Below are 12,381 nucleotides of genomic sequence, written 5' to 3' on the forward strand. Positions count from 1 at the left end.
AGGCCCAAGGGCTGGCTGGACAGAGGGCCGGGGCAGGTGCAGGTCAGGTGCTCACCTGCAGGTCGCGGTTGTGGTTCTCGCACAGCAGCTGCAGAAAGCGCAGGATGGGCTGCATGATGAGCACAGACAGGCCCATCTCGCTGCTCTGCACGCGCTCACCCGCCTCATGTCCCCGGCCCAGGCTGGGGCCCAGGGAATAGCGGTACGAGGAGCCAGGCATGGAGAAGGAGGCCACGCGGCCTGCGGGGGAGACCAGGTGGGGCTGGGCCTCTGGGAGCTGCCAACCCCTCACCCTCACCTCTGTCCCTTGCCTGAGCCCCCCGCCACCATGCACCCTGTGCCCCTGCTTTGCACCCCTGACCTTTGGCAGTGGGGTCTGTCGGCTCACGGTCCTCACGGGACTGGCTGCCCAGGTCATTCATGTTGACGGCTACTGTGGATTTGGTCTCCTGCTGGGCCCGCTTCATGCGGTCATGCAGGACCTTAAAGAAGCGCTCTGATTTCTTGTCGCTTGTCATCAGGTTGTAGAAGGACTTCTGGAGGTGGACAGTGAAGAAGGGGAGCAGCCTCAGCACTGGGCCTGGCTTTCAGAGGGCCACTGAGAGCCAGGCCCAGTTCCAGCACACTGAAGCGGGGGAAGCAGAGACGCTCCTGCCCTGGGACTGAGGCCCGCAGAGCAGGTAGGGGCATCAGAGGGGGACAGGGAAGGGCCAGCTGCTCTGCTGGAGGCCTACACCCCCTCCTCAGCCCCTGCAGTGCCTGTGGCTCCTGCATTTCCCACCCCCCACACCAGCCAGCCAGAGGGCTCCCCTTTGAAGTCTAAGCAAAGTTCCTGCTGTGCTTGAAATCTAGCAGAGGTTCCTAAGAGAAGTCATGGCCTCCCCATGTAATGGCCCAACCCTCCTCCTCCTCTTCCACCCTTGCACAGGTGCCCCTTCACCCAGAGTCTCCCCAGGTATTCCCAGGCTCACCTCAGGTCCCCATTCCCGTGCCCTCTGGGGCCTGGCCTGCCACTCCCTTTAACACAACCCCATGCCTGCACCCCAGAGCCCCTGACCTGAGCCATGCCCTCCATCCTGCATGCAGTTAACTCATCACCCGTGTCCTCTCTAGGACACGAGCACCAAGAGAATGCAGATTTTGTCTCTTTGCTGATAAACCCTCGGTTCTAGACCACTGCCAGGCACACAGATGGCGCTCACCAGTGATTTATCAAATGGTGAATGTTTGGATAGTGAAGCTAAGTGGGGAGGGCCTGTGGAGGAGCCAGACCTGGAGGCTGTGGGAGAGGAGGGAGGCAAGGAGGCCTAGGAGAGGCTGAGAGGCCAGGATGCGGGGACACCATGGGGGTGGGCAGTAAGGAGAGTGCTCAGGCCTGGTTCAGGGAGAAAGGGGTGCACATGGGGGAGGTGGAGACATCCTGGGTGGCCACCAGCACCCAGTCCTGCAGCCAAGCCCTCAAGCCTCAGTGACCCGCCTCCCCCACAGCACGTGCCACCCAGAGGAGGTAGAGGTGCGGTCCCCGCCCACTGCACACCTGGATCTCGGTGTTGCCCCCATCCAGCAGGCGGATGGCCAGACCAATGCTCTCCTGGAAGATCTTCTCATTCTTGGTGCTGGTGATGAGGTCACACACCAGCTTGGTGGCCCCCTCCTTGTCCAGCCGGCACTGGGTGGCAGCGATTGCTGACCAGTCTTGGTCCAGACCTGGGTGGGGACTCACTTGAGGGAAAGCTGGTGGGCAGGGGGTGTGGGGGAAGGGCCCAGGACTGGGAGAACAGGCCACCCAGAGATACAGGAGGAGAAGGCAGCACTGACCAGTGCCCATGGGGTCCGGAAGGTCCCCGCGAGAGTTGGACTTCCGGTTCTGGAGGTAGTTTTGTAGCAGCATCTTGCGTAGCTGGTTGCCCTGGGGGAGGATGGGAGTGAGGTTGCCCGAGGGTCCTCCTGCACCCCTGCACCCTGGGCCTGGCCTGCCGGTGTCCAGCTCCCCTGGTGCGCCCCAGCCCAGCACTTACCCGGTCCCCGTACTTGCTCTTCTTGAGCAGCATCTGCTGCAGGGTCCGCAGCACCTTGATGCACAGCTTCTCCTCGGGCTCCATGAGGTCCTTCGTGTGCTGGATCAGCCTGGACCAGTGAGGGCGGCTCAGGGGGCCTCCCTCCATCCGGCCACATCCCCAATCAGGACCCATCCGGTACCCACCAGACCCTCCCCTGGCCCAGGCCACCATGCCACGGTGTCCCAGAGTCCCACTCACTTGGACAGGAAGCCCCCGCTCTCACAGCGCTGATAGGCCTCGCTGCCCTCCAGGAAGAGCAGCTCGGGCCAGTGCAGGACGTCGACCAGCACAGACAGCTCTGCCTGCACCAGCGGCTTCAGCCTCTCTTCCAGGGCCGTGATGATGTCCTGGAAGAGCCAGGCAGGGTCACCATGGCTCAAGAGAGGGTCAGGGCCTGACCACCACTCCCCCACCTAAACACCAAACAGCCCTGCAGACGGGCCTGTGCCTGTCGGAGGCCCCTGCACCCCCAGACTCCCTGAGCGCCTGGCTGAGATCCCCAAGACCCGACTTATCTCCTTCTAGTTCTGTGTGGCCTTGAATCAACTCCTTGCCCTCTCTGAGCCTCAGTCTCCCTCCATGTGGAGACAATAGCCGCCCCCCACCCCACTCCCAGTGCTCCCTCCACAGACAAGAAGAGAGAACCATGGACACACAGAAAGGTGCTGTTGAGAGGTGGTCCCGACCCTCCAGGAGCTTCAGCCCCACCCACTCGCCTCTGGGCTCTGCTGACACCTCAGTCCCTGGCCACAGGGTGCGGCCCTTCATAGGAGGCCAGGCACCCACTCCCACCTGCAGCTTCTCGATGATGTTCTTGTAGTCCCACTGGTTGGCGGTGGGGGTGACCCGGGGGAAGGTCCGCGTGGCTGACTTGTAGTTGGAGGCGTTCCGCTGGGCGGCGGCGGCACAGCTGGCTCCGCTGCTGAGCAGGGAGCTGATGTGGGCATCCAGGTCCATGGGCAGCAAGATGGCCCGGCCCTTAGCTGGGGGAGGGGAGGGGCTGGAGGCCAGGCTCGGACTGCCAGGAGCTGCCACATGGTGGGACAGGACAAACCAGACCAAGGTGCGAGGATCCCGCCCTGGCTCCCACCTGAGTGTCTCTGATTCTGCCCACTACTGCCTCTTCTCCACCTATTCCTAACCACAGACTGGCTCCCTCTGCCTGAGATCATTTGCACATGCGCACACACAGAACTTGAGTTGGGGAATGTCACTGTGCTGTTCCTCTGGGGAGCTGCCTCAAGGAGAAAACAGCTTCTCTTAATTGCTGGGATGCCAGGTAGACACCCAGAAGGACTTACAGAATCACCTGGGAGTAGGTGATGGGAGAGGTTAGGGTGAAGTGCTGTAAGGCAGGTGCCCCTGTGGTGAAAGGAGGGAACAGTGGCCTGGAGCTGGCCCGCGCCTGGCATACTCACCCACCATGGCGAGGGTTCGGATGCAGGCCTCCACGGAGCCTTTGTGTTGCTGCTGCAGCCATGGGCACTCAAGCAGCCGTGTGGTGGACTGCAGCAGCTGCACCACGATTGTCTGGTGTGTCTACAAGAGGCCACACGATCCCTTGCTCAGCCACCCTCCCCTGGGAAGGCCCCAGCCCAGTGGCCAAGGTCCAAGGACCAAGCCTTCATTAGCCACCACCTACATCTGTATCCAACAGAATCATCCCCAATCCCCAAACCCCAATCCCTAAATGTTCTGGCTAACGTACACAGCAGCTGAGTTACTCCATAAGGTCCAAATCTGGGCTCACAGTCATATCACTTACTCTTTTGTACCTTTTTTTTTTTTTTTACTAATTTTTACTAACTTCTTTTTTGGCGGTGCTGAGGACATGTTAGGCAAGCACTCAGGGCTTTGCACATGTTAGGCAAGCACTGTACCACTGAACTATATCCCCAGCCCCCCCCCAAAAAAATTCTTAAATAAGTTAATTAAAGGGGAAAAATGATGTATTTACATAGTTCAAAAGCCAAAGGTTGTTAGAAGGTACACTTTCTTTTTCTTTCTTCTTTTTTTTTGGTACTGGGGATTGAACCCAAGGGCACTTAACCACTGAGCCACATCCCCAGCCATATTTTATATTTTATTTGGAAACAGGGTCTCCCTGAGTTGCTTAAGGCCTCACTAAGTTGCTGAGGCTGGCACTGAACTTGGGATCCTCCTGCCTCAGCCTCACGAGTCACGAGGATTACAGGCCTGTGCGCCAAACCCTCCATTCTCATCCCCACTTCCCTACACCAGGACAGCCCCGCCCACCTGGCGCTAAGAGGCTCACCTGCAGCGAGGTGCTGTTCTCCGAGAACGGGGAGCTGAAGAAGGCGTTGATGGTATCCAGCACCACGGTCAGCACGTACTTCTCCAGGGTGGGGTCTGCCAGGCGCTTTTCACGCTTGCTGCAGACCTGGAGGAGGAGAGAGGAGTCCCAGCGGTCCTCACGGGGATCCCTTCACTCCCTGGTGGGAGGCTGCCCCGGCCCCCCAGCCCCCACTCACCCGTGCCATGTCCAGGGTGAAGCTCTCAAAGAGTGTCCAGATGTGGTTGCTGGTATAGATCTCCTTCATCTCCACCTCCGTGTCCACGTAGCAGTGGTTCACGAAGTTCACGTAGGCCATCTTCACCTGGGCAGTGGGTGGGCAAGGGTCAGGAGCCAGTGGGGCTGGGCCCAGGACCTCCCACTTATGCGATGCCCACTCCACCCCTGGCCTCGTGGTGGCTGTCTACCTCACCCCCTTCCTCCCCACCTCGGTGATGCAGTCCTCATGGGTCACCACGGACACCACATCCTCCAGTGGCAGCAGGGAGGTGCACTTGATCTCAGTGTAGACGTTCTTGCCCTCGGCGCAGGCGGCCAGCAGGTCCACCAGGGAGATGTGGTACATGAGGGGGCTGTGGTCCTCCACGCCATCTCGGGCAGCCTTCATCATGTCCAGCAGGTGGGCCAGTGAGGCCTTGTCATTGTAGAACACGACCACGTCGTCGCCTGCATTTGTCAGCTGCAGGTGGGAGGTGGGCGGGCATCAGACCCCTCAGTCCAGCAGGCCCTGGCCCTTCCCCACTCTGCGCTTTCCAGGGAGAAAACCCAGCGGTTTTTCAGGGACCCAGACCCAGCGTTTGCCCAGCACCAAGAAAACCCTCCCCTGCCTGCATTCTGGAAGCTCTGACAGCTCAGGCCCTCAGTCATCAGAAACACTCACCAGGACCCAGAAAGCCCCCGTCCCCACTGTGGGAAAGATGCCCCACCCATGCTGGTCTCAGAGACCACCCCTCTACTCTCACCCTGGGCTGACCCCTCCCTCCCCTGGGCTCCCACAGCAGGTAATCAAAACCCTCACAGAGCACACACGTGTCCCTCTGTGGCAGCAATTATGTGAAATAATAATGGCAATTAGCAGTTAGCACTGCAAACACTTCCAGCCCCCCAGCCTCATTTCTGACGTCTCTACTCTTGCTGCAGTGACTCCCTTCTTCCCCGTCCCACACTGCAAGATGCTCCAGGGCGGAGACCACGGCTGTCCCAGATGTAGACTCAGCCCCGCAGGCTGCATGCCTTCAGTGAGCAGGTATTTGTTGAGTACCCACTGTGCATCAAACGCCTGAGTTCTACCAGACCTGCAGCCTTAGTTCTCTCTCCAGCGCCTCCCAACCCTGTCGGACTCCTAACTCTGCAGCCCGCCACCCCATTTCCCCGGCACCTCCCCTCACCCGCCCTCACCTCAGTCATGATCATGTCCTGGCACTTCTTGACGTACTTGCCCTCGGCCTTGATGACGGTATGCAGGAAGTCCAGGTACTGCACGTGGCGCCCGTGGGTGGCCAGCAGGTGCACGAAGTGCTGCAGCACAGGCTCGCTGATCTCGGAGCACAGCTGGTAGTTGTTGAGGAAGATGTGCTGCATGGTCTCCGCCTCCAGGAGCTGTGCCAGGATGCGCAGGGGTCAGGAAGGGTCTGGGCACCATGCCCCACCTGCCCTGGTGCTCCCCCCGTGCCCTCACCCCCGGCGTGAGGAAGAGGTGCAGGTTCTTGTGCAGCAGGGCCTGGTTGCCGGGGTTCCCCGCGCAGAACTTCTGCAGGAACTGGTGTGTGTAGCGCAGGATCTCCAGCATCTTGGTGTCGCTCTGGGCGTGGGAAGGGGAGAGGGTGCTGGGCCCACCAAGGAGCAAGGGAGCCTGGGCCCAAGCTGGACAGGCACGGTGTGGTCAGGGTTTGGGATGGGGCTCACGAGGAGGCCAGAGTGGGAGCTGGGCCTCGAGGCCAGGATGGAAAAGAGTGAGGGGCTGAGGAGCAGAGGGGGAGGTGCCGTTGGAGGGCAGGGAGAGGGCAAAGCGGTCAGGGTCAAGAAGAGCTGGGTGATGTCACACTCAGAGTCAGGATGGAGCTAGGAACCTATTAAGATCAACAGCAGCTAAGGTGACGGTCAGAACTCAGGATGAGGCTAAGACTGGGGTCAGGGGCCCAGTGGGCCTGGAGACAAATCAGGGGAAGATGTCCAGATGATGCTGGGGTAGGAAATCAAAAGCAGAGTTTGGGACAAGATCAGAGCTGATATCACAGGTCAAGGAGAGGATGGGTCAAACCAGGGTCAATATAGTGAAGTTAAGGAGCTAAAGGTCAAAGGTTGAGATGGAACTGTGATAATCAGGGTTAGCCTAGAAGAGGGGAAGGAAATCGGGGTCAGATTATGAAGTGGGATGAGGCTGGGTCAAATCAACGTCAAGGTGGATCAGGATGAGGGGCGGAAGGGCAAAGATGAGAGGATACTAAGAGTGGACTCAGGGTCAAGGTAAGTCGGGGCACAGGACAGAGTCAAAGGTCAGGGTGAGGCTGAGTTAGGTCAGCAGTGGGGACCAGTGCACAACTTGGACTGGGTCAGGGTTCAGGATGGAGCTGCGCCCTGGAGCCAGAGGTCGGAGGTCAGGGTCACCTTGTCATAGGGGATCTGCAGCAGGTCCAGCATGACCTTGTGGGCATCCATGTTCTTGAGGAGCCGCTGCTGCTTCTTCCTCATCTGCTCCCCGACCCCACACATCTTGTTCAGCCTCTCCAGGATCTGGGGTAGGAGGAGACGAGTGGGCCCAAAGCCCTTTGCCCCTCCCCAGGACCCCTCTGCCCAGCCCTCCATGACCAAGTCCCAGCCTCATCCAGGACAGGAAGGGGGAAGGAGGTCACAGCTGTTGAATCAGTCCATCACAACAAGCCAGGGAAGCACTAAAAAAACCAATTCCACCCATAAAAGTAAATAGAACAATATGACTGTGAAATGGAATTTCATTAAATTCCTTCGGCTTTAAAATAATTCCATCTGGACCTTGGCAGGGTTGTTTTGAACATGCCAGAAAAGCTGGAAGATATCTATCTGGAGGGCCAGGAGGGCGGAGGCGGAAGAGCCAACCAGCCGAAGCCTCGGGGCACAGAGGTCTGCAGAGCCCAGATCCTCAGGGACCCTCTGCCACTCACGCCCTTGACGATCTGATAGTTCTCACTGCTCTTCTCCCCTGGTGGATGCAGAAAGCCCTCCTCGTCCGTGGGCCGCTGGGGACACAGAGAGGATCGGGGTCAGCCAGGCCCAGCTCTCCCGGGCTCCCCACCCCAGCTTCCTGCCACCAGGCTCACCTCCTTCTTGTCCTTGGCGGTGCCTGCCTCCCCCTCCTCGCCCTTGCCACTGCCCTTCTTGTCCACCCATAGCTCCGATTTCTCCACCATCATCCGCAGCCGGTCCAGCTCTGATTTGATCACCTTGTAGTTCTCCACGTCCTGGGCCGAGATCAGCAGCTGCACCTGAAGGTGGGGGATGGTCTTGGCTGGTGGATGGGCACCTCCAGGTCCACCTGGAGAACCCCAGGGCCTTCCCTAGTATCACCCACCTAGTGATGCCTCTCCCAGTGCCACCCATCACCACCTGTTCTTCTCCATCAAGCCAAATCCTACTCCCATTTGCCATCCTGCCACAAGCCCACCACCTCCAGGAAGCCTTCTCTGGAGCCAAGGGCACTCTGTCTGCACTGCCACGTCACCTGGCTTCAGCTGCTCTGACTCATGTCACTATTACTGTGGCCTGTCATTAGCTCACCAGACCTTCCACAGGCAGGGCAAAGTGTATCCATATCAATGATCACTGGCTGAAAGAGGAGGTGCCTGCGTCTAACTCCTGCCCCTCTCACTCTGGGCCAGGAGGCCAGGATGAAAGACTCCCTGAGCCTCGATTTCCATCCCCCTCAAAAAAAGGAATGACGGTGGTACCATACTGTCAGGCTACTATGAGAATTCCAGGACATAATGAGACGTCAAGTGAGCACTTGTCAACCACCAACCCCACCTGGCACAGGTATCTCACGGGGAACTGTCAAGGGGCCGTGACGTCAGTCACAAACACCAGGCACTTGGCTAGGGCTGCCTGCGAGCCAGGCAGGGTTCGGAACACTCAGCACTGATGTGCACAATAGAATTTGCACACTGTCAAGCGCTGCCCACAGCATAAGAAGGGGCAGCACTGAGCCAGGCCGGGAGGGACAAAGGTGGCCACAACTTGGTCCTTGTGTTGAAGGAGCTCAGCAAGGCTGGAAACCCAATGTGCACCCCAAGTTCCCCTGAGCTGTGAGCTCCTTAATCACTGAACCCCCAGTTGCCCAGGTAGGCCCAGGACGCAGTGCAGGCAGGGCCAGGGGATCCTCCGTCACCTGCTTGAAGGTGTGCATGGCCTCCTGTCGCTGGCTGAAGTGCTTGAAGAGCAGCTGGAGGGCTCCCGAGACCAGTGGTGCGTAGTCGTGCATGGTCAGGTGGATGAGCACACGCAGGAACATGCGGCCACCCTCATCGTCCACCTCCAGCATGCTGCTGGTCTTCCTGCGGACACCAGGGTGCCGGGGTGTCGGTGTGCTAGCACACACCTGCCTCCCGAGGGGACTCAGACCTGGCACAGGCACGCTCTCTACCCCCATTCAGCAGAAGCAGCACCCAGTATGACATTTGTTCAAGATACTGATGTTTTTCCCACCCGTGTGCAAATAGCCCCCCCGCCTGAGGCCCTCGAGGGATCTGTGTCCCCTGGGCTCCCTCAGGCCCTCCCTGGATTAAGCAGGGAACCCTTCTAATGGGACCCACAGACCTCACCACCCCACCCAAGAGGACTTAGATGGAACAGAAGTGGGAAAACATGATCTTTATTTTTACCAATCTCTAACCAAAATGGAACACTTCCTTCCATGAGGAAATACTAGCCATATTTCGTGAGTTTGTCACCAATGAAAATCAACAGATGTTTTCACATCACCTCAGAGTTGTTAACAGAAATTGTGAAATATTGTTTACATTCGCCACTGCTTCGAAGTGACGGCGCTAATTACACCCACCGGCGCAGCGTGCTATTTAATGTGTTAATAAAGAGGCCCATATATAACTGTCACTTCAACTTGGTTTGCTTCAATATTTTGATAACTGCTTCTCAATTGCCATAGGTTTCCTTTGTAATTTAATGTGCTTTATTTTATGAATGTAAAACACTGTCCTGAGAAGGGGCCCGCGGGCTACACTAGACCTCAAGGAGGGCAGGGCTCACAAATGGCAGGAGCTCCTGGTGTCCGGGCCCATCCCAGACCACCAGCATGGGGGTGGGGCAGGTTGCAAAACCCCCAGAGGCCCTCCCTGCTGTGGGACAGGAGGACATTTGCCAGTCACCTGGCCCAATCCCTGATGCACAAGTAGAGGCACAACAGCCCTGATTGGAGGCAGGGGAATGACCAGGATGACTGAGACCCAGGTGGTCCCTACATGGCTGGGGCTGGGCAGGCAGGGGAGGGTCAGAGGGTGCACACTGGTGAGGGTCTGCAAAGGAAGAGGGAGCAGCCAGCACTCAGCCCCAGAAACCCTGACTGCCCCAGGAGCAGGCATCAGGCCTGAGTCCTCATCACCCACCCAACTCCCACCCAGCCCCACACTCAACCCTGGCCTCACCCTACTCCAAACATGGCCTCCGCCTGCTCCCCAATTCGGTCCAGGTTCATGTTGGCAGCTGGGGGAAGTAAGAGGAGCAGGTGGGGCACAGGGCACAGGGCACAGGGGTGGGGAGCAGAATCACCCCCTGGCTGCACTGGCTAGCTGGTAGCCCCCCGCCTGCCCCTTCCCAGGCACAGGTGCAGTTCCGGGGTTGGAAATCACGCAGGGGAGGACCACAGCAGCTTGTCGCCCAGGGAGTGAGGAGACTGGGATCTGACCGGGCTCAGTCCGATCGGCTGTGACTTTAGGCAAATCCTGCCCCCCACAGCCCTCGGTTTCCCCACCTAGGAGTAGGGAAGGATCCCTGCCCTTCCCCTCTTGTGGCAATCAAATGGGACAATGGAGAGGAACCACCTGTTTAGGCTGGGAAAGGGCGGGGAAGGGAAGCTGCCCAGTGTCCCCATTCCACTGCGCTACCCCGTGTGTCCCTGGGCCACTGCCTGCAGGTGGGGCACAAGCCAGGTACGCACTGGTGGAGTCGAAGGCTGGCGCTGTGCCATCGGCGCCACTGTCCTGCATGGGAAATACCTCCACGAACTCCTTCTTGAAGACCGACAGCAGGTAGGAGATGCGGTAATCCAGGCGCACGTTGAGGATGAACTGGAGACGGGCAGAGGATGGAGAGAGGGCCGGCCTGGGGTCAGGAGGCCTGCCTGCTCCATGAGGGGTGAGGGCGACCCTGACTGGCCTCTAGCACTCCAGGGCTTCTCGGATGTCACAACAAAAAAATCAAGATCCCTCTCTCAGGGATGCTCTTGCCCAAGTGCACAGGCATGTGAGACGGTTGGTGCCTCTCCAGCACGAGGCGAGTGCCCGACCAGCCCACCCAGGCCCTCCTGCCAGGCTGGACACTGACGGGAAAGCGAATGAAGCTCCCCAGGTCCAGGGCCGACTCCTGCACTCCCATCCCGCTCAGCCAAGCAGACCTGGGGCTCCCAAGCAGAGGAGAAACTGAGGCACGAAGACAAGATTTGAAGGTTCACCTGACTGGACTCTATCCCCAAGATGAAGAGTCTCTGGCCACACCCCTAATACAGACAGCCCCAGCTTCCAGAATGAGTCAGAAGCCCCTCCTCTGATTCCCCCAATCAGATCCTGGCCAGAATAGGTCCCCCATGCCAATGACTGCATTACCCTCCTGTCTTCTGGGGACCTCAGGACCTCAGCCCAACTCAGAAACCCACAAGCCCCTTCCCCTGGGGTGGTAGGGATTCTCAGGCAAGACCCAGAACAGGCATGACCATATCTACCTCACAGAGAAACAGGCTCTCCCACCTCTACCTCTGCTCCAAAAATCCCTGTGACCTTGGGAAGGTCGCCTTCCCCTTTACTTTCCTCATCCATAAAATGGGAGGATTGACCTAGACTCCCATTGGAGTCCCCGGAAGGGCTTGTCACAATAGACATGGCCACACCTCCAGTGACCCTGATTCAGTAGGTCTGGAGTGGGGCCTAGGAACATCCCCTGCTGATGGTGATGCTGCTGGTCCAGGGGATTAGCCCTGAGGACTACCAGGCTAGTCAGCAATCACTGTAGAACCTTCCAGCATGAAATACTGAGATCAAAAGGGTTCCCCTGCATCTGTCCCTATTCCCAACACCTCCCACCATGGTCTTGGCTCAGCCACCTGCAGGATTTCCAGAATCTTCAGCTTGGTCTCCATCACCACAATGTCTTCATTCTCCTCAAACTTGCTTCTGTCCAGAGGTTCAGTGGCCCCGGCCCCAGCAGGCAGGTTGGGAGTGCCAAAGACAGACTGCTTCCGGCTCAGCACCATGGTGGACATCATGTGTCCCACGCCCTGGATGGACCTCCGCACATTCTTGCCTGTGGGTTACAGAGGGTGCCCAGGAGGAAGTCACAGGGTGTGCACAGCAGGGTCCCCATGTGACAGGAGAGGCAGAGCACACACACTGTTTATGACACCCCTCACAAAGACAGGAAGCAGGTGGCAGCTGAGGGTGATTGGAGAGAACTTTCCACGCTCAGAGGGGGCTGAGGAACCCAAGGGCAGCGGGTGGCCCGCAGGCAAAGCCTCACCGCCTGAGTCCTCGTAGGCCTGCAGCATGGCCGGGGGCCCCTGCACACAGTCGATGATGCCGAGCAGGGTGCGCGTGAGCCTCAGCAGCTCGCTGAAGCTGTAGAAGCCGAAGTAGATGAGATTGTGCGCCAGGCTGACCACCTGTGAAGGGGTGTGGCTGAGTGAGGGTGGGCGGGGCTAATGCATGCAGAGGCGTGGTTTCATGGAGGGTGTGGCCAAGGCAGGAAAAGGTTATAATGAGAGTCGGGTTCCCAGGAGGGTGGGTTCTTGGGAAAGGCAGACCCTAAGCT

General features: G+C 58.7%; 1 protein-coding gene across 3 annotated transcripts in view; it reads right to left on the reverse strand.

The window, feature by feature from the left end:
* Positions 1 to 12,381, reverse strand: part of Itpr3 (inositol 1,4,5-trisphosphate receptor type 3) — a 63,047-nt gene that overhangs the window by 10,827 nt on the left and 39,839 nt on the right. For all 3 annotated transcript variants that reach the window (XM_077109671.1, XM_077109670.1, XM_077109672.1), the window contains 21 exons: positions 12,091 to 12,232; positions 11,678 to 11,877; positions 10,520 to 10,649; positions 10,008 to 10,065; positions 8,735 to 8,900; positions 7,671 to 7,835; positions 7,515 to 7,589; positions 6,982 to 7,107; positions 6,053 to 6,175; positions 5,773 to 5,973; positions 4,802 to 5,053; positions 4,553 to 4,678; positions 4,336 to 4,461; positions 3,479 to 3,599; positions 2,853 to 3,043; positions 2,259 to 2,407; positions 2,019 to 2,127; positions 1,819 to 1,909; positions 1,538 to 1,707; positions 362 to 536; positions 56 to 240 (listed from right to left, as the gene is read on the reverse strand). In XM_077109671.1, coding sequence (XP_076965786.1) covers positions 56 to 240; positions 362 to 536; positions 1,538 to 1,707; positions 1,819 to 1,909; positions 2,019 to 2,127; positions 2,259 to 2,407; positions 2,853 to 3,043; positions 3,479 to 3,599; positions 4,336 to 4,461; positions 4,553 to 4,678; positions 4,802 to 5,053; positions 5,773 to 5,973; positions 6,053 to 6,175; positions 6,982 to 7,107; positions 7,515 to 7,589; positions 7,671 to 7,835; positions 8,735 to 8,900; positions 10,008 to 10,065; positions 10,520 to 10,649; positions 11,678 to 11,877; positions 12,091 to 12,232 — 3,081 coding nt within the window. The remainder of the gene's footprint in view (positions 1 to 55; positions 241 to 361; positions 537 to 1,537; positions 1,708 to 1,818; positions 1,910 to 2,018; positions 2,128 to 2,258; positions 2,408 to 2,852; positions 3,044 to 3,478; positions 3,600 to 4,335; positions 4,462 to 4,552; positions 4,679 to 4,801; positions 5,054 to 5,772; positions 5,974 to 6,052; positions 6,176 to 6,981; positions 7,108 to 7,514; positions 7,590 to 7,670; positions 7,836 to 8,734; positions 8,901 to 10,007; positions 10,066 to 10,519; positions 10,650 to 11,677; positions 11,878 to 12,090; positions 12,233 to 12,381) is intronic.

The sequence above is a fragment of the Callospermophilus lateralis genome, chromosome 6, assembly GCF_048772815.1.
Source record: "Callospermophilus lateralis isolate mCalLat2 chromosome 6, mCalLat2.hap1, whole genome shotgun sequence".
In the NCBI taxonomy this organism is placed as follows: domain Eukaryota; kingdom Metazoa; phylum Chordata; class Mammalia; order Rodentia; family Sciuridae; genus Callospermophilus; species Callospermophilus lateralis.